The sequence below is a fragment of the Carcharodon carcharias genome, chromosome 31 (assembly GCF_017639515.1).
Source record: "Carcharodon carcharias isolate sCarCar2 chromosome 31, sCarCar2.pri, whole genome shotgun sequence".
NCBI classification, from domain to species: Eukaryota; Metazoa; Chordata; class Chondrichthyes; order Lamniformes; family Lamnidae; genus Carcharodon; species Carcharodon carcharias.
This window is the reverse complement of record NC_054497.1, coordinates 6991460-7016439: the sequence shown is the minus strand read 5'-3', so window position 1 is coordinate 7016439 and position 24980 is coordinate 6991460. Positions and strand designations below refer to the sequence as shown.

The window sequence follows — 24980 nt, the reverse complement described above, 5'->3', positions numbered from 1 at the left end:
GACTGCAGCGGTTCAAGAAGGTGGCTCACCACCGACCTTCTCATGGGCAATTAAGGATGGGCAACAAATGCTGGACTAGCCAGCGAGGCCCACATCCCACTGAAAAAATAATAAACAAAAAAAAGTAGAGCACAGCGAAGCCCCGGTTGGCTTTTTCCAAAAGGGCCGAGTGTTTTCGTCTCAGACGTTCAATGACCCAGAGTACCACTTATCCATCAAATCTACTCTCCAGCCCTGAACTGTCGACCTTCAACAGAGCAGCAATGGGTTAGGACAGACTCGGACCTTGTCTGCAGGCCGAACCCCCATCAATGAGATGCAGCTAGCTCATGTCTTTAGCCTACAGCAAGAGGACTCCAATCGTTTTAATCAGTTGACGAGCACCCTCCACCCTGAGCGTGATCCAGATGTAGATTCAACGAGGCGCACAGGGAAGAGATGGAGGTTCGAACAGAAGCTCTGTTCCGTCATTTGGCGAGATTGTGGCTAATCTGCATCCTAACTCCAATCACCCGTCTTGGTTCCATATTCCTTAGCGGGAAAAAAAATCCCATCGATCACGCAAATTGAAAATTAATTGAGCTAGTATCTATTGCTTTCGCGGGATACAGACCCACACTTCCTCACAGGAAAGGTGATGCTTTTCCTAACTTCTCTCCTGAACGGCTTGCCTCTGGTCCTAAGATTATAGTCCCCTTGTCCTGGACTCCGCCAAGAAGTGGAAAAAAGTTTCCCCCGATAACGCAGGGATTAGCGACACCTTAGCTAGAATACAAACTCCCTTTAACAGGACCTCTCCTATAGAAAACTCCTTTAAACTACTTCCCCCTTCCCCACCCCACCCCCCAAAACAGCCCTAGCCCACGGGGGTGGGGGGGAAGAGGGGCATCGTCTTGTGATGAATCAACAGCCTCTAACCTTCGGAGCTTTCTGGAAAAACAGAACAGCTGCACAGTTCTACTTAAAAGCAAGTGGCGTTAAGTCGGTGAGTCTCGGCGCAGTGAAATTGTAAAGCAACAGCGCCAGCAGCTTTCAACAGCGCTCTCGAAAACCGAGACAAAACACAACGCGGAAACATGGAAGTAAGTGCAGAGTTAAAACCAGCTTTCACGTCCTAACAAACATAACAATCAGTCCGGGATCAAAGAGTCCGCGAAGAAAAGGGGACCCCCCTTTCCTGTGATTGATTGATTGATTTTTCTTTTTACGGAAAATAGCTGCTTTTGCATTCCGATTTCTTCTGGCCAAGCAACATGCCGTCGAACTGGTAGGTTAATTTTTTCTTGATCTTGCGAATTTCGCCCGTCTTGCCGTAGTTCCTCAGCGCCCGGGCCATCTTCTGGTAAGTCATTTTCTTGCGGTTGCCCTTCTGCATGCCCCAGCGATGCGCCAGCTGCTCCTTGTGTTTGGAGGAGAACTGGAAGGTGCCCTTCTCTCGGTCCACCCACCAGACGCAGTCCCTCATGTCTCCGCTCTTCAGCAGCTCCAGCAGGAACTGGTACAGTCGGACCTTTTTCCGGGCACCTGCACAAGCCGGGAAGTATGTTAGTCACAGGGGTAGCAACTTGAGGCTTAGGAGGCTTCGCGCTCGACACACGTCAGGCAGACGAAGCACACCTTTAACATCTGTTTCTGCGGCTTGCTTTTCCCGGAACAGGTCGCCAACCTGAAGCCAGAGGCCACAGCTTGAGAGAGCGCCACTCTGTGTCAAGCCTGCCATAGGAAGCTTTTACAGGCTGATAGCCAACCTGTTTGGCCACATTACATATGCATCTTTCTTGATCCAGCAAGTTCCGGAATGGGACTCAAATCCGGAGTTTCCGGCTCAAAGGCAGGGATGCTACCCGCTACGCCACAAGGGCCTCCTTCAGGAGTAGCAAGGCGACCTGACCCGGTGGTTCAATGCAAGGGACAGAAAGCGAGAGACGGGAACTGCTCAAGCTCAAGTGCGGAAGAGCATGCAACAACGTCATATTGGGGAGGTCGGGGAGAAAGACGTTAGCAACTGGTTGGGGGTGGGCGGAGGGGTGCGTCAACATCAGGTACACACAGGGTTAGATTCAGCTGTGAGGTCCTCTGCAGTCAAACAGCTTGACCAGGAAGAGTTGGCAAGGTTATGGTGGTAAGATGCCAAAAGGGGGAGGGGAGACTGGGGAAGAAACCCACACCTGTTGAACGCCAGCAACGGGTTCAGTGGCCTTAGAAACAACAGCTGCATGCACTGTAACAAAGCTTGTTCATACATTTATTACTTTCTAGAAAGGAACAGCAGAATTCAATTTTCAAACTGCGACACTGACATTTATCTACAAACAGCTTTCAGTTAGTTGTTCTTCAAAGTGTTAAAGAGGGAGATGGTGGCGTAGCGGTAATGTCATTGGACTAGTAGTCCAGCGACCCGGGCAAATGCCTGGGATTGTGGGTTCGAATCCTACCATGGCAGCTGGTGGATTTTAAATTCAATTAATAAATCTGGAATATAAAGCAAGTCCAACAGCTATCACTGGTTGTTGTAAAAACCCAACTGTGGTTCACTAATGCCCTGTTAGGGAAGGAGGTCAGCCATCCTTACCTGGTCAGGTGACTCCAAACCTGCATTGGACTCTTAACTACCTTCTGAAACAGCTGAGTAAGCCACTCAAGTCAAGGGGCAATTTGGGATGGGGACAACAAATGCTGACTGACCTTGCCAGCAACACCCACATCCAATGAATGAATAAAACAAGAGTAACTCCCTTAAAAAAAATTTACAAGCAGCTCAAGTGGACACTAACACCACCACCCACCCACCCCCCCCCCCTTCCTCCACCAACAGCTCCAGACCCCTCCTGATAACCTGAACAAAATTTAATGGCTTTTCCCCCTCAGAGTTAACCAACTCTGCCAATACTGCGCACAACACCTGGTAGAAATGTTGGCTTTCCTCCCTTACCCTCCTGCTCACTCAGCAAAATTGGCAGTTGTTGGGTTCAACAATGGTGGAGCATCTTTGCCCAAAGCGACTGAGGCCCAGGCTCGTGGCACTAACTTGCAGATCTATTTGTAGCGTCCAGCTGCTCCGCAGAGCAACATAAGCTTTACACTTCCTGTCTCTGCAGAACATGCCGAGGGCCTATCAATACCTCCTTCACCTGTGATCATTGGCACACTACCCGTAAATGGAGGGAGGAGGGGGCATGACCCTCTCTTCATCCAAACCCCCATTCGTGGCATTCCCCAGCAGAGGGTCACTGGGGATCAGCCTCTCCCTAAGACTCAAGACACCAGTGCCAATTGGTAGCACCCTGATGCCCACTCATCAGACGTCAGCCAAGTGAGTATAAGGACCTTGGACCTTTCTGGTACATATGACTGAAACGTCACGGAAAGGCAGCCATTCAGCCCATCGTGCCTGGGTCTGTTCTTTGGTAGAGTTATCGAATTAGCCCCATCCTCTCTCCCCTGTTCTTTCCCCATTAATTGCAATTTTTTTTCCTTCTCAAGTATACATCCAATTCCCTTTTGAAAGTTACTATTGAATCTGACTCTTTCAGGCAGCACATTCCAGATCATGACAACTCATTTCCTCATATCCTCTCTGGCCCCTTTTCTCAATCATCTTAAGTCTGTGTCCACTGGTTACTGACCCACCTGTGTCAAGAAACCATTTCTCCTTACTTACTCTAGCAATACTGTTCTTGATTTTGACCTTCTCTGGTTCTAAGGCGATCAACCCCAGCTTCTCCAATCTCTCCACACAACTGAAGTCCCTCATCCCAGTGGCAACTGTCCAGCAAATCTCCTTTGCACCCTCTCCATGGCCATGAATCCTTCCTAAGGTGTTGTGCCCAGGAGTGAACACAATACTCCAGCCATGCCACAGTCACTGCACTTAACTGATGCGCCATGGTGAGGGGGTTGGGGGGCCTTGGGGGGCGGGGTGTGTGTGCTGTGACTGACACAATTTCACTCGAATATGCATTTCAACTCGCCATCAAGGCCTCACTGACCTCCATCGTGTGTCGACGATTCTCTGGGAGGGATGTTCTCATCAAACTCACTGTCGGAGACCTCCAGAACCGGGCTGCCGAGATTATAATCATCATCCTCGGATATCGATGGGCTCGACAGATCGTTGGACGTCTGGTAAGAAGGGTACAACATCGGGAAAACCTGAAGAAATGGAAAAATAAAATCTCAGTGACTGTAATCCATTAGACAGGGCATTAAAATTACAGGAGGTCTTGTGGCTCAGTGGGTGGTGCCCCTGCCTCTGAGCCAGAAGCTCCGGGTTGAAGTTCCATCCCAGGATGTGACGGCCAAGGAAGGTGCGTTCATAATGTGGACAAACAGGTGGATTATCAACCTGCAAACCCTTCCAACACACGCCAATGGCAGGCGGTAGGAGCGGGAGAGATTCCTGGTTAGCCATGTGATGGAAAGAACGTTGGACCCTCTACCATAGCAACTCAAATTCCTTAGGGGGGCCAGCTGGTTGGGCAGATCAGATTGGTGCCAACAGTACAGGGTTCGCTCCCTGTGCCCTACCCATGGTGGAGGCTGTGGCACTGTGGGTCGGACCTGCCTTTGGGCAGAGAACTCAAGGAGATTAGAAATTGTGTGATATTAGTATGATAAAGGGCAAAAGGGAGTACAAAAGGAGCTAAGAGAGAAAAAGAAAAAGATTTTTTCATATTGCTTTGAGAAGTTCCTACATCACCTGTGCTTTCTGTTGACTCCCAGTGTTGCAGGATTAATCTCCCAACTGCATTGTTCCATTTTCTCAACTACAGTGAGAGGTTTGCCTACAAACCAGGAGCCAGCAATTGGCGTGAATGTTCATACAACTCATTGAGAGATTTGTATAGTGTCAGCTTACACAAGAATTCTACATGATGAAGAAAAGCCATAGATCCACCCTCAATTCCTCAACCCTTGCCCATCCTCTCAATCCTTTCTCTCTCATAACATATCCTATTGACTCCTGATCCACTTTATATGGCCTGCTTCAATTTAACATCTCCAGCAACTTATCGCACTCTCAATCGCTCTTTAGATGAGACAGTTCTGCTCAGCTTCGCTCCGAACTCCCTCCCACCAGTGACCAAATGGGCTCTTTCAAATCTGTAACTTGGATTGTCTCAAAATCTGCCCTTTTCCAGAGAGAAGAGAGACAACTTCTTTAACCGTTCCTTACAGTCCTGGAATCTTCTTCAAATCCTCTCAAGGACAGCAAGAGTATATTTTATAGGATTTATGGGAATATCCCAATGCTGTTTTTTGAGGGAGCTAGCTGTGCGTAAATTGGCCTGTCTTACGTTACAACTGTAACTCCACTTCAATAAAAGTGCTTAATTTGATCTAAAGTGCTTTTGGATGTCCCGAGATTTTGAAAGGCGTTATAATAAATACAACTCTGATGGAGCCCAAGCTCCATCTCCACAGGAATTCGCCAAGGCTCCTTCGACAGCACCTTCCAAACCCACGACCTCTACCGTCTAGAAGGACAATATCTGCAGACAGATGGGAACACCATCGCCTCGAAATTCCCCTCCAAGTCATTCACCATCCTGACTTGGAAATATAGCGCCGTTCCTTCGCTGGGTCAAAATCCTGGAACTCCCTCCCCAACAGCATAGTGGGTGTACCTACACCACAGGGACTGCAGCGGCTCAAGAAGGCAGCTCACCACCACTTTCTCAAAGGTAATTAGGGATGGGCAATAAATGTTGCCCCAGCCAGCGAAGCCCACATCGCGTGAATGAACTTTTTTAAAAGTGTAACGTCGTCAGCTTGTATTTCCCCTTAACCCACTAAATGCTGCTTTCTGTAAGAGGTCTGCAGGGAACAAGCTGGGCAAATTTCCACAGGGAACCCAGAACAAAATTCAAACACCAACTCCTGACACTGATTGGTCAGGTGCCAGTTCCCCACATGCTCTTGGTGGGCACAGTTCCTCCCACCATTGACGCTATGGGTGCGTGCCCTCAGCAGCTGCCGCTACTGATTTGTGCCTCGTTCAGCCGCTGTCTCTGGCGTTGCCCTGTCCACTGCCCCCCAAGCCCTTGCCAGTCCTCTCCTTAGCCCTCACCACACGGTGCTCCCATATCCAGCCGCACTCCATCCGGCAGTGGTCATGATCAGTGGTGATATTTCAGAGTGTCAAAATGACACTGCATCTCACCACGTGGATGGCTACATGTTCACTGCATGAGCGCAGTCTGGGAAATAACGTGTATCCAGGTGTAGCCTTGTACACAGAGTTTAATGACTCTCATTTAGGTTGTTTGTACTGGAGCTAACAAGGCACTCTAATTCAGAGAGAATCTGCTTCAGATATTCTCCAGATCTGCTGCATTTTAATAATCAGAGCTATTCAGTTGCTGTCATTGACATTACAGGCAGTGTGAAGAGAGGTGTGGGAAGTGGGCCCTCTGTATTTGCAACATCACTAAACTTAGCCAAATTCAAAAGTGGCTCATAAAACACAGGTAGTGAGGGGGGAGGTGTGTGGAAGTGAACAGGGAGAGAGGACAGAGGACAGTATACAACACTCAGGACCACACACTTTCCTCTTAAATCCACAACTGTTGATTGTTCTTTCTGTGCAACTTGAATAGTGCAACTTCTGGTAATCTGACATTTGGTTGCCATCTCACTCTCACATTTCTGTCCTTGGCCTGCTGCAATGTTCCAGTGAAGCCCAACGCAAGGAGGAACAGCACCTCATCTTCCGATTAGGCACTTTACAACCTTCTGGACTCAACATTGAGTTCAACAACTTTTGACTGCTCTGTGCTCCATTTTGATTTTTGTTTTGTCAAGTGGCAGTCTGTGTCTTGTTTTCATGTTTTTGCTTTCAGGCTTTATTCTTAACATTAACACTCCTTCTGGACCAATGCTTTGGTCCTTCTGTACAACCATTGCCACTCCCTTTGTCTTTAGCTCCATGACATCTTTGTTAATTAATCTCCCCGCCCTCTAACCTAACCCTGACCTTTCCTTTTTGCTCCACCTGATCCTCCCCCTTTTTCAACAGCTTAAAATCCATCACAATTCTGCCACTCTCCAGTTCTGAAGAAGAGTCGTATTGGACTTGAAACATTAAATCCGTTTCTTTCTCCACAGATGTTGCCAGACCTGCTGAGTTTTTCCAGCAGTTCCTGATTTTATTTGGTTGCCAACTCTGCTTGGATAGATTCTTGGACGTTCTTCACATGACCTCCTGCCGCCCAACTGCCCAGCCTCCACACTTTTCCCATTGGTCACTCAACATGTCCATCTCCACAGGCATTGGCAGACCAACAGGCTCTACAGCACCCCATTGGATGATAGCTGACTGTCAGTCAAATAGTTTTTACTCCCCACCTTCCCTATTTGCAATATCTTTATACATAAAAATGAAAGCTTTACATTTATATTACGCCTTTCGCAACCACACAATGTCTCAAAGTGCTTTACAGCCAATGACATACATTTGAAGTGTAGTCACTGTTGAAATGTAGGAAACACAGCAGGCGTTATTGCACAGCAAGCTCCCACAAACAGCAACGTGATAATGAGCAGATCATCTGTATTTTTGTGACGTTGACTGAAGGATAAATATTGGCCAGGGCACCATGGAGAACTCCCTGATCTTCTTTAAAATAGTGTTATGGGATGCTTTGCATTCACTTGAGAGGCAGATGGGGTCTTGGTTTAGCGTCTCATCAGAAAGGCAGTGCAGCGTTCCTTCAATACCGCATGGGATTGTCAGCCTAGTTTTTTGCGCTCAGGTCCTGGAGTGGGACTTGAACCCATAATCTTCTGACTAGAGAGGCAAGAGTGCCACCAACTAAGACATGGCCAACACGCCTACCAACAAAAAAAAAAATTCCCTATGGTTTTATCTCCCAGATGTGCTCAGAGATTAACCTCCAATTCTTGGAGACTCAAGGGCAATCCTGGTGGGCTGGCAACCCTCTCCAACATACCTAGAGTCATAAGGTCATAGGGTCATTTTTGGCACTGAAGGAGGCTATTCAGCCCATCAAGTCCATGCCAGCTCTCCGTGGAGCAATCCAGCCAGTCCCGTTGCCCTCCTTCTATCCCTGTAACGCAGCAAGTTTATTTCCCTCAAGCGCCCATCCAATTTCCTTTTGAAATCGTTGATCGTCTCTGCTTCTACCACCCTTGCAGACTGAGTTCCAGGTCATTACCACTCGCTGTGTAAAAGATTCTTCCTCAGAGTAGCCCTGCATCTCTTGCCCAAAATATTAAATCCATGTCCCTTAGACTTAGACCATCAGCTAATGGGAACAGCTTTTCTTTGTCTACCTTATCCAAACCTGCTATAATTTTGTACACCTCTATCAAATCTCCCCTCAGCCTCCTTTGCTCCAAGGGGAACAATCCCAGCTTCTCCAACCTAATCTGGTAGCTAAATTCTGTCATCCTTGGTACCGTTCTGGTAAATCTCCACTGCACCCTCTCAAGGACCCTCACATCCTTCCTAAAGCATGGTGACCTGAACTGGATACTATGCGGTAGTTGTGGCCTTAACCAGAGCTTTATAAAGGTTCAGCACAACTTCCCTGCTTCTGTACTAAATACCTCTATTTATGAAACCCTAGATCCTATACGTTTTGCCAACCACTCTCTCATTATGTTCTACCAGCTTCAAAAATTGATGCACATGAGCCCCGAGGTCCCTCTGTTCCTACACACTCTTTAGGATTGTGCCATTAAGTCTACATTGTCTCTCTCCGTCCCTTCTGCCAAAATGCTTCACCTCTCACTTCTCTGTATTAAATTCCATCTGCCCATTATCATCCCATTCTGCTAGCCTAGCTATGTCCTGTTGCAGTCAATTCCTATCGTCCTCACTTTTTGTCACTCCTCCAAGTTTGGTATCATCGGCAAATTTTGGTCATTTTTACCTGATTGTAGTCCTCCTCCAGTGGGCAGGGGGTGTGGTTGGGCAATGAGGGGTCGGGGGTGCTGATGACTTCCAGTGGGAACTGCGGGTACAAACTCTGCAAGTGGGAGACCGGCACATTTTGAAGCTGCGTGAACTGCCCACCGTCGAAATGATCATAGCTCAGGCTGTGATGGTCAGAGCCCGTCCAGTAATGATCTAGAGGCAGAGGAAGCAGTTTGTTAGGGGTGTAATGCTTCATATCTCTGGAACATCATTGCCCTTAGAACCTGTAATTACTCTCGCCTGTCACCCACCCATCAGCAAGACCTCCATCAGCAACCAATAACTCAATATGTAAGCTACAATACAGACAGGATTAACCTAGGTCTCTGGTAAGGTGAAGAAAAAGACACTTGCAGATTAGAAACAGAATTAGAAGGATATGCTGATAGGATCAGATGAAAAGGAGTGGAAGGAGGCTTGTGTAGAGCATAAATACTGACATAGGCCAGCTGGGCCGAATGGCCTGTTTCTGTGCTGTAAATTTGAAGTGCTTTTATTATTTATTTAAATAGTTATTAATACAGAGAGATAATAGTCTGCATACTTTAAGCGAAAGATTACAAAATTCAAGAACATTGTCATTCAAAAGCATTACCATCGCCGAATCCTGCAATCTTGGGGTCAACCAGAGACTTAACTGGATCAGCCACATAACTAACATGGTCACTAAAGCAGGTCAGAGGCTGGGAATTCCGCGGAGAGTAATTCACCTCCTGACTCCCCAAAGTCTATCCACCATCTACAAGGCACTAGTCAGGAGTGTGATGGAATACTCTCCACTTGTCTGGATGCATGCAGTTCCAACAACACTTAACAAGCTTGGTGCCAAACAAGGCAAAGCAGCCCACTTGATCGGCACCCCAATTGGCAAGTTCAACATCCGCTCCCTCCACCACCAATGCGCAGTGGCAGCAGTGTGTACCATCTACAAGATGCACTGCAGCAACTCGCCAAGCCTCCTTTGACTGCACCTTCCAAAGTTGCAACCTGTACCACCTAGAAGGGCAGGGGAACGTCAGTGCATGGGAACACCAGCTACAAGTTCTGCTCCAAGCCACACATCATCATGGCCAGGAACTATATAATCGCCATTCCTTTACTGTCACTAGGTCAGAATCCTGGAACGCCCTCCCACACAGCACTCAGAGTGTACAGACACCACGTGGACTGCAATGGTTCAAGAAGATGCCTCACCACCAACTACACAAGGTTAACCTGGGATGGGCAATAAGTGTTTGCCTTGGCAGCGATTCCCTCATTCTGGGGATTGATTAAAAAAAAGTAGCATTGGAGAGGTCCTTTCATGAGTTAAGCCTCCCAAACTGCAAAGCTGTTTCATTAGCTCTGAGCTGGGCTGGGCTCTCAGTGCCATTGGACTGTAGTGTGGGTGGTTAAATAGAGAGAGAGGGAGATGATGCATGGAGCTCCAATAGTCAGTAATAAGAAAAAATATGGCCACTTTCAATCTCAGCCCAACACCTAAGCCACTGACCTGTTGGTTGCTCTGGCTCAGCTACATAGTAGGAACAGAAAGCAGCCGGGTGTTTGTTGTATGTCTCTGTTTCATATGTCACTGTGTCAGGATACTGCAGAGAAGAAATAGAACTGTCAGAGTTATCTAACATACACCTCACTTTCACTTGATCTCCCCCCCCCAGCCCTCACCGTTTAGACTTCCCGTGACTTGCTGGAGAAGAGTGACTGTTCTTTTACCTCTTTGCGACCCACGATCAAAACACCAAACTTGCATTATTAAAGCATCTTTCGCAACTTGAGGATTCCCCCAGCCACTTCAGTCAATGAAGCACTTTCTGAAGCGCAGTCACTATTGTCATGGAGTCAAAAAACAATTCGGGCAGAGCAAGCTCCCACAAACGGCACTTAAATAAATGACCAGAGAGTCCATTTTCAGTGACATTAGTCGAGGGGTAAATATTTCCCCAGCACACAGTGGAGAAATCCCTCCTGCTCTCTTTCTCAATATTGACCCTGGGACCTTTTATGTCCACCTGAGAGAGCAGAAGAGGCCTCCGTTTCTCGCCTCATTCGAAAGGTGGTGGTTACAACCTTGTAGCGATTTCAGTGCAACAGTGAGACCATTGAACTGAGAATTAAGGCAAGGACACTGGCTTAAAGAAAAACAAATGAAGCATATTTGCAAAACCCCAGCTCAACTGTGGCTCACATGTACATGTCTGGCATGGAGCCAGCTCATTTCAATTTTTCCACAACGGGCATCAATATAATGTTTCATTCTAAATATGTGCCGACAAACAACTTGGCTAATTACTTTTGGTAGCTTTGATCTGACAAGTTAACGCTTGCGGCAACTCAGGTGGACGGGTAGCTGCGAGGGTTAAACTCAAGCTCCCATCTGTTTCCTTTCTGTGTTTTTGCGCGCGGCACTTCAGACTCTTTATCTGACACCCCAGGGTCCTCAGGGAGGATGCACATGGGGGGGGGGGAGGGGAGATTGCCGAACGGAGTGTGCAAATAATTTGACTACAGAGCCTGCCCTGGCCTCCCCTCTCAGGCTGTTGCCTCAATCTCATTCGGTATTGGGTGTCAGTTCACAGGAAGTCGTAACCCATTCAACATGCTTAGCACCTGCTTCAGCGTTGACCCTACTTACGCTCTGCAGTGTCTAGACTGGTCACTAGGTGGGTCCGAAAGAGGCATTTTGTTGGTCAAGTTGGCAATAGAAGTTCATGGTCTTGCCCATCAGACTCCATTCAGAAGACTCACTGGTAACATTGTTGTGTGGAAGTTGAAAGTGCAATTGTAGAATCATAGAAAGACACAGCACAGGAAGAGGCCATTCAGCCTATCGCCCCCTGCTACTAGCATTTGACTCTCAGACAATGCAGTGTATTCCAGATTTGAATCTCTCAATGCTCATAAGAAAATAGGCAGATTAACAAGCTCAGCAAGAACCAGAGTGGAGATAAGCAGGTCTTTTTTTGTTAAAAACAGTGTGCTGTTACCAGTGAGTCTTCTGAATGGAGTCTGATGGGCAGGACCATGAACTTCTATTGCCAACTTGACCAACAAAATGCCTCCTTTGGACCCACCTAGTGACCAGTCTAGACACTGCAAAGCGGAAGTAGGGTCAACGCTGAAGCAGGTGCTAAGCATGTTGAAAAAGTTACCACTTCCTGTGAACCAACACCCAATACCCAATGAGATTGAGGCAACAGCCTGTCATGATCCAGAATGCGCTACCTGAAAGGGCAGTGAAAGCCAATTCAATAGTAACTTCAAATTGGATACGTAATTGATAAAGAAATATTTGCAGGACTATTGGGAAAGAGCCAGGGGAGTGGAACTAAACTGGACAGCTCTTTCAAAGAGTTTTCAAAGACTCTGGCATGATGGGCTGAATGATCTCCTTCCATGCTGCAGGGCTCTATGACATGTCTCAAGCTTCCAACCAGGTAGCATGTAGCCTGACAGGGAGAAGAAACACAGGAGGGAGAAAGGTGTCTGGTATTTTTTTAAACAGAGATTGGATGCAGGCAGTAAAGGCAATTGTTATTTGAGGTAGCCACATGTGTATAGACACCAAATCCAAAAGCAAGCACTCTCAGGTCACAGTGAGACACAGAGTAAAGCTCCCTGTGTTCTGTCTCAAATTGGCTCAGTCTCCACCTCTGGAAAATGGCTTCTGCTGCATTACAACGACAGCTTGCATTTATAGAACTATAGAAAGATTACAGCACAGGAGGCCACCATGCGGCCCATCATATCCATGCCAGCTCTGTGCAATAAGCAACAACTTGCATTTATAAAGCACCTTTAACAGAGCAAAATGCCCCAAGGCACTTCACAGGAGCATTATCAAATATCGAGCCACAGAAGGAGACATCAAGACAGATGACCAAAAAGCTTGATCAATCAGTGCTACATTCTTCCATTTCCCACTCCAGTCTTCCTGTAGCTCCAAGCTCTGGCATTCCCTCTTGAAACTACTCTGTCCCTCCACCCCTCTCTCTTCCTCTAACCCCTACCTCTTTGACCAAGCTTTTGGTCACCTGTCTGAATATCTCCTTATGTAGCTCAGTATTAAGGTTCTGGTTGATACTGCTCCTGCAAAGCACCTTGGGACATTTCACTATGTTAAAGACGCTATATAAATGCAAGTTATTGTGGTTCTTCAATCAAGATTGCCGAATTTAAGGCACAACAAGTTTATGGTGTGGCTTTGTGCCTACCAGGAACTAAATCATAACTACCCCAAAACTCAATTCGGGACCAGCTTTGGAGGGTTTCCGCTCATTAGCTGAGCCCCAGTTTGATCCCAGGTACTAAAACCCATTGCCCCATCAAACATCAATTTTATAACACTGTAAATCCAGATGTTGTCAGAGGGATCAAAGTGCAGTTGTGATGGATTTCGTAAGGGAACGTCACAAATCATTCCAAATGGCACTGCTGGTGGCTTGGACAGAGAAAGACTGGTGGAGCATTCCCCACACTGGGTCTTAGATTAATACTCTCCCTGCACTCACAGCCCCAAGGCATGGTACACTGGGTGAAGGTCCATTGCTGTAGGGCCAAAGTTGAAAAGGGTAGAAGTGGCAAGTTCCACTTTTAATTGGGTGCTGCCAATTTCTTTCCATTCATGGGGTGTGGTCATCGCTGGAAAGGTCAGTATTTTTTCCCCATCCCTAAGGAGTCTTTGATACAACTGAGTGGCTTGCCAGGCCATCTGAGAGGCCAGTTAAGAGTCAACCACATTGCTGTGGGTCTGGAGTCACACGTAGGCCAGACCAGGTAAGGACGGCAGATTTCCTCCCCTAAACACGAGTGAACCAGATAGGTTTTTACAACAATCTGGTAGTTTCACAGCTCTTTATTCCAGATTTATTTCATGAATGAACTGAATTTAAATTGAGGTTTATAAAGCTGAATCTTGTAGGATGAGCCAAGGGATGAGGGAGCTGGGAGGGAATTATGAGGTACACCAGTCTTTGGCAAGATGTGAGACACACAAGTCAGCTTTCAGACCTATTCCATAGGCAAACAGTGGTGCAGTGGAAATATCACTGGACCAATAACCCAGAGCTAAGGCCCTGGGGACAATGGTTCAAATCCCACCATGGCACCTAAATTCAATTAATAAAAAGAAATCTGGATTAAAAGCAAATCTCAGTTATGGTGAATATAAAACTATCAATTGTCGTAAAAACGCATCCTTTAGGGAAGGAAATCTGCCAGCCTGACCAGGTCTGGCCTACATGTGACTTCAGACACACAGCAATGGGTCTGAAAGGCTCTTACCTGCCCTCTGAAATGGGTTAGGAAGCCATTCAGTTCAAGGACGATTAGGGATTGATAGCAAATGCTGGCCCTTGTCAGCAATGCCCACATCCCATGAAAGGATAATTTTTTTTTTTAAAAGGTTTATTTCTGCTAAGATATGGTAAGGTTGGCATGTCTGAACATACCAACTCAGGGTAAAGATATGTAAACATTTCAGTGGCTTGCAAAAAAAAAAACAGAATCTTAAAGCTGTTTCATACTTACTAGAGAAATCTGTGACGTTTCAATCCTAGAGAGAAGGAACAAAATAAAAGAACATTAGGATGTTAATCAAGAGCAGGGGTTTCAGCTCCCACCTGCTGAACAGTGGGGTGATCCTTCTGGGATGCTGATATTAGTGCTCCGGGATGTTACAATCCCTGAAATAACCTAATCCAAACTGTGTTCATCACCCCCCTCTGTTAGAGCCGGGAATGGGGGCAGGAAGGGCAGCAGTGGAGGAGTAGTGGGGAGGGCAGAGAGAGTGTGCTGCTCTAGGCTCCACAATGGATGATTACCGGGCACCTGCAGCATTCCACATTTGAACACTAATTTAATTTTTGTGGCAAGATGGCTAGAAAAGCAAAATATTCAATCTACAGCCATAGAGCGAGATACTTTGCATTTACGTAGCAGCATTCACAATCTCAGGAAATTCCAAAACACTTAACAGGCAGTAAAGCGCTTGCTTGAAGTGTAGCTATCAAAATGTTGGAACCTTGCAGTCAATTTGCTCACAGCAAGCTCCCAGGAACAGCAATGTATTAACATGACCGGATAATCTGATTTTTAGTGCTGTATATGTACAGTTATCTGCTTCTGTACTTTCCTTCATCAATGCCCCTTTAAGAACAAAAAAAATTCAGCTGCCACTCCCAGCAGATGTAACTGGATTTCTTCAGTACAGGCTAACCCCATTCAAGATAACTTACAAGTCTCCCACAGTGACCCTGAGCGACTATAGCACCCTGCGTAACACCGAGATACCCAGACTAGGAAGCTTATAGATATAAAATCATAGAACATTACAACACAGAAAGTGGCCATTTAGCCCATTGTGCCTGTGCCAGCTCTTAGAAAGAGCAGTCCAATTTTGTCGCACACGCCACTCTTTTTCCCCATAACCCTGCAAATGAGTCCTTTTCAAATACACGTCCAATTGTCCTATTGTGGTGACAACCACCACCGTTTCAGGTTGTGGGCTCCAGGTCAACTGAAATAAAACCTACTCTTCTAGTTCTTTTGCCAATTATTTTAAATCTGTGACTTCTGGCTATTGACCCACTTACCAGAGGAAGCACTTCCTTCCAGCTTGCTTTTTCGAAACACCTCATAAACTTGAAGATCTCTATTAAGTCACTGCTTCTGGATTCAGTACCCAGTTTACACTGTGCTCGCTGATTTAGGCCAGGGTGGTGTTATGGTCTGCAATGCCCTCAAAGATCTTATAGTGTCAACACTCAATGCCCAATCTCACAGCCACTAGTTGGGTGAGGGTAGCCATGGGCTGTGCATTTGTTCATTAACACCATCAGCAGAGGAAGGGGGAAGAGCTGTGGTGGTGGGGGGGGGGCTGTGGAAAACATTAATAGACATCAGTCTGAAGCAATGGAATGGAATTGATGTAATCATACAACAGAGGAGGAGTCCCTTCGGTCCATCTTTCCTGTGTCAGCTTCTTGAAGGGCTATCCAATTAGTCCCTAAACTCTCTTCTGCTCTTTCCCCCAGTCTTCCTTTTCAAATATATATCCAATTCTCTTTTGAAAGTTATTATTCAGCTAGTGCATTTTAGATCATAACAGCTGCCTGTACAAAACATCTCCTCATCTCTCCCCTCTCAGTCTTTCACCAATTATTTTTAAACTGTGCACTCTGTTTACTGACTCAGGGGAAACTGTTTCTCCATGTCCAAATGCAGCAGGGCCTGGACAACATCCAGGCTTGGGCTGACAAGCGGCAAGTAACATTCATGCCAGGCAAAGTGCCAGGCAATGACGGTCTCCAACAAGAGAGAATCTAACCATCACCTCTTGACATTCAATGGCATTACCATCACTGAGTCCCCCACTATCAACATCCTGCAGGTTACCATTGACCAGAAAATGAACTGGGCTAGCTGTATAAATACTGTAGCTACAAGAGCAGGTCAGAGGCTAGGAATCCAGCAGCAAGTAATTCACCTCCTGACTCCCCAAAGCCCATCTACCATCTACAAGGCACAAGTCAGGAGTGTGATGGCATACACTCCAGTTGCCTGGATGAGTGCAGCTCCAACAACACTCAAGAAACTTGACACCATCCTGGACAAAGCAGCCTGCTTGTTTGGCACCCCTTCCACAAAAATTCATTCAGTCGACGCACAGTGGCAGCAGTGTGTACCATCCACAAGATGCACTGCAGGAATTCACCAAGGCTCCTTAGGCAGGACCTTCCAAACTCACGACCACTACCATCTAGAAGGACAAGGGCAGTAGATAGATGGGAACACCACTACCTTGAAGTTCCCCTCCAAGTCACTCACCATCCTGATTTGGAAATATATCACCGTTCCTTCACTGTCGCTGGGTCAAAATCCTGGAACTCCCTCCCTAACACCACTATGGGTGTACCTACACCACATGGACTTCAGTGGTTCAAGAAGGCAGCTCACCACCACCTTCTCAAGGACAATTAAGGGTGGGCAATAAATGCTGGACTAGCCAGCGAAGCCCACATCCTGTAAAAAGAAAAATTGGCTCCATCAGAACCCTTTGTGATTTTGCCTATCCCTTTTAAATCTCCCCTCAGCCTCCTCTGCTCTCAGGAGAACAACCCCAGCTCCTCTAGTCCCACCACATCAAGGAAGATCTAATTCCCTTCCCTCCTTTCCCATCACTCAAAGACAATGACTGTGCAGGTCTAGGCTTCAGTTCAAAACTTTAGCAAGGAGAGATTTTGTGAATGGGCCAAAACCACTTCCATTACAGCCCACAATCCACCTCCTTCCTGTATTAAGGAACGCTGGGTGGAGTCGGGAAGTCAGAAATATTTGATGGCTCACGTCTGCACGTTGTCAACATGCCAACCATTCCAACTTCACCTGTTGGATTATTGGCAGCAACGTTGCAACTGTCCACTCCATCAATACAGGCTCTGCGGAGTGGCTCCTGCTTCAGAAAATTCAAGGAAATAAATGGGAATGTGATTGGAATTGTGTATGTTGAGGAAAAGGAATTAGATCAATCCACAAAACAGGACGTGGGACCTAAGAAGGGGCTTCTAAAGGGTTAATTTAACAATAACCACATCCAACCAAGCTCTTAGGAACAGAAGTAGGTCATTCACTCCCACAAGCCAATTTCGCCATTCAATTAGATAATAACTTCATCTACTTGCCTTGATCCCATACTCTACAAGGATTTAGAAGTTAAACCTGTCAGGAGTGACTGAACAGGCTGGGGCTCTTTTCTCTAGAAAAGAGAAGACTGAGGGGTGACCTAATAGAGGTTTTTAAGGTTAAGAAGGGATTCAATAAGTTAGGCCAGGAGAAGACGTTTCTACTTGCAGGGAAATCAAAACTAGGGGACCTTAAATACAAGACAGTCACTGATAAATCCAACAGAGAGTTCAGAAGAAACTTCTTTACCTAAAGAGTGTGGAGAATGTGAGAATCATTACCAGAAGGTGATTGGATAGCTGCATTTAAAGGCAAGCTAGATAAGAATATGAGGGAGAACGGAATGAAAAGATATGCTGATAGGGTTTGTTGGAAGCAGGGTGGGTGGATTCTTAATGTTAAACATAAACACTGGAATGGACCAGGTAAGCAGAATTCCTGGTTTTCCTGCTGTATATTCCATGTAAGATGCCCGATTGTGGCAGAGACCAAATGTAAGATAGTCACTAATAACTCCAACTGGGAATGCAGGAGAAGCATCTTTACTGAGAGGGTGGTGAGAATGTGGAACTCGCTCCCGATTATTGGGACAGCAATCGCATCTTGGGACATTCCGAAGTCATGCAAGATGTTAATCAAATGCAAGTCTTCCTTTCTTTCTTCATTTTATTGGGAAAATTTGGGTTTATCCTACATTCCAAGTACAGTTTCCATTTCCAACGAGGAAGGGATAAGGAGAAGGAAATCAGGTTGGAAGTGGGAGGTGTAAAACCTGCTCTTGAGACTGACCACACTACTCCCATCTTAAAAGGTTTCTTGTCCCACGTGCAGCAAGACGCACAGATGACTCAGGATCACACTACATACATAACCACACATTGTTTGCCAGCTGTCAGGGTCATATGTGAAATGAGTTTGGTCAGCCCTGGTGGGGTGTAAGCATCTGCCAACTCAGCACGAAATTACCGATCTCACTCAAAAGTAGCCACAGGAAGGGCTGGTGTGGGAAACGAGTAATTGTCACGTCAGTGCAGTAGGGTGTGCACTTGTAAACTGGGGACTGAGGCCCATGCACAGTACAATTCCTGTGGTCATTAACCTCAACGAGAAAGAAGGTGTGGCATATATAGAAACATCGCCTAATTTCCACTGGGATCAGCAATGATGGCAATTTCAGCACAACAGAGTTTCACAGAATTACAGAATCATGTGACAGGGCAGAAAGAGACCATTCGGCCCATCACGTCTGCACCAGCTCTCCAAATGAGCAATTCACTGAGTGCCATCCCCCCGTCTCCTCCCTGTAACCCTGTACATTCTACCTTTTCAGATAATAATCCAATTCCCTCTTGAACGCCTCGCTTGACCCTGCCTCCACCACACTCTCAGGCAGCGCATCCCAGATCCTAACCATTCGCTGTATGAAAAACTTTCTCCTCACATCTCCCTTGTTTCTTTTGTCAATTACCTTAAAACTGTGCCCTTGCGTTCTCGATCGTTCCACCAGTGGGAACAGTTTCTCCCTATCTACTCTGTCCAGTCCGCTCATGATCTTGAATACCTCTATCAAATCTCCTCTCAACTTTCTCTTCTCCAAGGAGAACAGTCCCAAATTCTCCAATCTATCTGCATAACTGAAATAATACCCACTATGTTTGGGCCAGAGTAGTGGGAGCTTACATCCGAATTTGTGTATTCAGAAGGAGGAGGGAGAAAATTAGAACAATAAAATATAATGTATTATACTTGAATTTTGTATAAAGAAAGTTACACTCCTCACAGAGGCCTCCTATATTCTGGCAACACAGACTTAATGTTAAACATAAACACTGGAATGGACCAGGTAAGCAGAATTCCTGGTTTTCCTGCTGTATATTCTGTGTAAGATGCCCGATTGTGGCACTGACCAAATATAAGATAATCACTAATAACTCCAACTGGGAATTCAGGAGAAGCATCTTCACTGAGAGGGTGGTGAGAATGTGGAACTCGCTCCCAATTATTGGGACAATGATTGCACCTCTGGACATCTGAAGTCATGCACGATGTTAATTAAGTGCATTAATTAAGTGGCCAAAGATAAAAATAATCCCTCCCTCTCCAACCCCCCCCCCCCCCCCCCCCCCCCCACCCCCCCCCCCACCACCCACCCCCCACCGCCCCCTCTTCCCTAGAAGACTTCAGTCTTGATGGTTATGATCCTATGGTCGCACTGCAATGCTGAGCTTCAATGGTCAACATTGATGTCTGAGCAAGGCTGCAGGCAGCTGCTTATTCACTCAAGTTGGCCCTCACTGCTGTCCAATTCCGGTAGCTGCTACTTAAACGTGGCATGAGCAGGAAGCTGGGCTGATTATGGGACACTAAAGCCAACTGTATAAATCTTACCACCACATCATGCGCTAAATGCCAATTACTGCCAAACGTGCAACCCTCCTGGTCTGTAAGACTCAGATAAGCAAGTGCTGAAAACTCGGATTTAAACTCAATCTAATTTGCCCCAACCCATGGTGCCCAAGTTCATGTCATCGCTAATCTTAACGGAGAGGCCTCTTGATTTTAAACTTCTCATCCTCCTTTCCAAATCCCTCCATGGCCTCACCCATCCCTGTCTCTGTAATCTACTCCAGCCCCACAACCCACTGAGATACCTGTGTTCCTCTAACTCTGGCCTCTCAGGAATTCCCAGGCACAATTGGTGGTGTGCCTTCAGTTGCCTGGGCCTCAAGCTCTGGAATTCCCTCCCTACACCAATCTGTCTCGCTGCTTCACTTGCCTCCTTCAAGACACTTAAAACCTACCTCTTTGACTAAACTTTTGGCCATCTAACCTAACATCTAGTTATGTGGCTCGCTGTCATAACTCATTTTATAATGCTCCTGTGAAGCGCCTGGGAACGTTTCATTATATTAAAGGTGCTCCACAAGTTGTCGTTGTTTCTTATTACATGAACGTCTTCTTTCTTGTTAAGGTTAGTGACCTCAGGAAGCTGCCTCTAGGTCCAGAAGCAAACAGGTGTTGCACCCTATTACTGAGCCATCAGAAGGGGCCACATATTATCACTGCAGCTGGGTGCACGCGAATTCACATCAGAAGGCTGTGGCTTCAAGCCTTCCGACCGAGACTGGAGCACATGGCCTAGGCTGACAACCCAGTACACTGCTGGAAGGGCCAAGCCTAGGCCGAGATCTTCAACCAACAATCAGTCAGCTTGTTCGACTCTCAACTTTAAAAAGAAAATGCCATTACTCCACCGTGAGGAAAATTTGTGTCATTGGACTCGTATTCCAGAGGTCCAGGCAAATGCTCGAGGATCACGGGTTCAAATTCCACCACAGCAGCCGGAATATAAAGCTAGTCTCAGTAATGGCGACCATGATAACTACTGATTCACGTAAAGGCCCATCCGGTTCACTTATGTCCTTTAGTGAAGGGAATCTGCTGTACTAAATGTGACACCGGACCCACAGCAATGTGGTCGGCTCTTAACTGCCCTCTGAAATGTTTACTTCTAGGCCAATTAGGGACGGGCAACAACAGTGACACACACATCCCATGAAAGAATAAAGAAAAAAAGAACATCGCTGGCAAAGCCACATTTACTGTCCACACCGAGAAGGTAGCTTGAGAAGGTAGTGATGGAATCTTCTCCTTGAATCTGGGATTTGGTGGGAAACTTAAGGCAGAAAAACACAAGTAGGTCCTTCATACAGATACTTGGATATGCCCGCTGTGTTGGATAGGATAGAGTGAAGAGAAACAGCTATACAAGGAGGCCATAATGTAGAATAGGTATTTAATGGAGGCAATTTTACACTGCCTTCAGTAATGAATAATATCCAAGACGATGCTACATTAGAGAAGTGATGTTCTATTCAGGTGACCACAAGTACTGGGTGCACCGTGTCACATGACAATTCAAACGCTTCAGAAACTACAATAAGGGAAGTTTCACCATTTACTTATTTGCACTTTCTAATTGGTGAATAGCCTTCTTGTTCAGCCTTTCTGGATATGGGATGAGAACCTGACCCCAACCCCAACCCACCCAGTGGTAAATACGTAGCACTAACAGGCTATATCAATAATTGACAGACAGGTTCCAGTCAAGACCTTTGAGTCAGCCCATTGGAGTGCCAACATGCAATACAATGGAACTATGGAATGGGGAGGGCTATTGTCCCAGCCTCATTTTAATTTCTGAATCCAGCTGCACTGAGGCATTGAGTATGGCCAAGAGCCTCCCTGGAATTGGAATCACCCTTGGGTGCCTCCTAGTGGCCGGCTTGGTGTTGTGTTGTTGGAGGTCTGGGAGAAAATTGTGGACCCTTTAGGCTGGTGTACACTTTCAGGTAGGGGGTGGGTGGGTGAGTGGAGATGACTGAGGAATAATAAAGGGTTTTCATATGTATAAATTAAGAAATGCTTTGCACATTCCTTAAACTCTCCTTTCTAACGTTTATTCCTAGAATTGTCTGGAATAAAGCTGATTCAGATGCGTGATTATCCTTATGTCACAGCTGGATCAAGGACTACAGTCAGAGATGTGTGGGTGCTTTTTTACTCACACATCTTCCCTCTCATTAGTGACTGAAGACTGATGTGCTGTCGGTGATTGGTAAGGGGATCAAAGGTTACGGGGAGTAGGCAGGAGAATGGGGTTGAGAAACTTATCAGCCATGATTGAATGGCAGAGCAGACTCGATGGGCCGAATGGCCTAATTTCTGCTTCTATGTCTTATGGTGAAGTATGTTGAAGGGATACACAACAAATTGCATTTACACGGTGTGTTTAACATGGTAAAATGTCCCAAGGCACTTCACAGGGGCAATTACCAAATAAATGTGACAACCAGACAAAGGAGGAGCTAGTGGAACAGGTGAGCTTGGACAGAGGGATTTTAAAGAGCATCTTAAAAGAGAGAGAGGTGGAAAGGCAGAGAGGTAGAAAGGTTTAGGGCAGGAAATCCATAGCTGAAGGCAGGACTGTCAATGATGGAGCAATTAAAATTAGGGATGCTCAAGAGGCCTGAACTGGAGGAATGTGGGGTTCACTGAGGGTTGTGGGGCTGTAGGAGGTTGCAGAGATAGAGAGGGCCAAAGATTTGGTGAAGATAGAATGTGAAAAATAAAATGTGAGAGAACTGCCAACATACAGAGCCAAGGAGAAAATGAGACAGGTTTGACCTGTGAAAGATGTACAGGTGCTATAATTAAAAGTACTGTTTTTACTGTTGAAAACTCCACTTGCTTTCGTATAGGGTCTCGTCTGACAATACCATGTAGCACTGAGAACAAAACAGCAGCCTATGTGCATATAGAATCATACTCTATATCAACACTTAAAAACAGATGATCTGGTCATTATCCTGTTGCTATCTGTGGGAGCTTGCTGTGCACAAATTGGCTGCCAAGTTTACTACAATACGACGGTGGCTACACTTTAAAAGTAATGCATTGGCTGTAAAGTGTTTCGGCACATCCTGTGGTGGTCACAGATGCTGTATAAATAGTTATTTTCTTTCTAAACAACCCTAATTATCTGTGACATACTGTTGGCACTTCATCTGAGCCTTAATTCAAGAATGGGAAAAGGTTGCTCAAAACCATCCCTTGGTCATTTTGTTAAACAGTTTGCCCCCAAGAACTCCCCGCCCCTTCCTCACCTTAAGACAATGACTTGCTACAAGCTTGAGCAGCGCCCTATTCAAGTGGGCAATCATCCTGAGCACACCTCAATGGAGCACAGCCCCTCCCAATGCTATCCTCACCCAACATCGACTTTCTATCAGGGATCACTGGGCAGTGATTGGTGGCAATTGATTCCCCCAGAGGCACTGTGAGGCCAATTACAGCACCCCCTAAAATTGCCCAGCTGAGGTCATGCATTGAACCAGGGACCCACTGGTCTGTAAGACTCACTGGCCAATGCTTTCCCAATTTACCCATGAGGGGGAGCTACAACACCCCCTCCATCTTCCACTTTTTTTAAGTGTGAATTTTAAAATCTGTTTATATATATATATAAAAAACAAAGCAGTGCAGAGGCTTAAACTAAAAGAATCAAACTAAATTCTACCCAGTTAGAAAAAAAAGCAGTACAACTTATTTGTGACTACAAAGCAAGTTGTAAAACACCAACCTCCACAAAAAACAAACACATGCAAATACCTATCTATTTATAAGCACAAGCATTAATAATAAAACAACATAACACTTCTAAAAGCAGAATTCTCTTCCAGTGCCCCAGCCAGCATTTCCCCCTCAGCAAACAGCATCATAAAGCAGATTAACAGGTCATTCTAGTTATTGATTGTGGGAGAATGGTTGTTGCATTCGCCAACATAACAAGTCTCGTAAGTCCTCAAAAGTAATCCATTGTGAATATTTTGACATAGCCTATTAATTGACGTATTTTTCTATTTGTATAGAGGTTAACATAGTGTATCTCTGCGCGACAGAAAGCACTTTTTTTTAAATTCTCGGCCTGAACCCTAGGTCTGGAAGTGACAGGAATGTGGTCTATAATCACATTTGGTTCTCTTCTTTTTGCTGTGCTTTTGGGTAACATAAGCCAGATTTCAGTGAAATTGTACGCAATGATGCTCAAGATGAGAATCAGCTTCTGTTAGTAATGAACCAAGCTTCAAAAACAGCACAGCAGAAAAATAGTACCTGTAACACTGAAATACTAATGTGGTATTTACGTAAAATTGTTACATCTAAGAAACCAACATCTCTCACAAATTTACAAGGAGACGCATCTGTACTGTCCGTATAAACATACGTAGAAATAATGCAGCCACAGTAATCTGTCAGAGTTAAAAAAAATTAACATTCTTCCTATACTCCTCATAGCTTCAAATCAATCCAGGTTTCACAGCTTAAATTTATGCCCTTTCCGTTTATTCCCCACGAAACAAAACGGCAACTTCATTCTTGTTTAAACAGTTCTAATCCTACACACTGGCACCACCAAAAACCCAGATCCCTCAACTCCTTTTGTCACTTTCAGTAATCGCTAGCTTCCCACACCGATTTTTTTTTAAAAAAAGTTTACACTTTCAAAAGGAAGTTATCATCAAGTAACTTGGATGGAGGAAAGAGGGGAGCAGCCCGACCCAAAGTCGTCTTTCAGCATTGAAAGAGTTCCAATTTTTTTTTAAGTTTAAATAAAAGAGGATTTCTTTTGTCTGTTTAACCTGGGGTTGGGCAGTGAGTTTATCAGTGTTGAGGTGGCTTGCTTTGTCGGGATTTATCTGGTGTGTTTACAAGTACTTACTGCGGTGATTCCAGTGTGTGCATGTTGGTCGGAATAGAGTTGTGACAGCCCGATCTAGTCCTGCTTCCCTTCTGAACC

The 24980-nt window shown here is 45.8% G+C and overlaps 1 protein-coding gene across 1 annotated transcript; it reads right to left on the bottom strand.

Annotated features, from left to right (window-relative positions):
• LOC121271473 (transcription factor PU.1-like) lies at nt 1–24980 on the bottom strand. The gene is made up of 6 exons (XM_041177451.1): nt 24903–24980; nt 14468–14492; nt 10434–10527; nt 8898–9094; nt 3990–4152; nt 1–1524 (listed from the first exon to the last, which is right to left on the bottom strand). The coding sequence occupies exons 1-6, from the start codon at nt 24923–24925 to the stop codon at nt 1205–1207; spliced, it is 822 nt and encodes a 273-aa protein (XP_041033385.1). The 5' UTR covers nt 24926–24980; the 3' UTR covers nt 1–1204.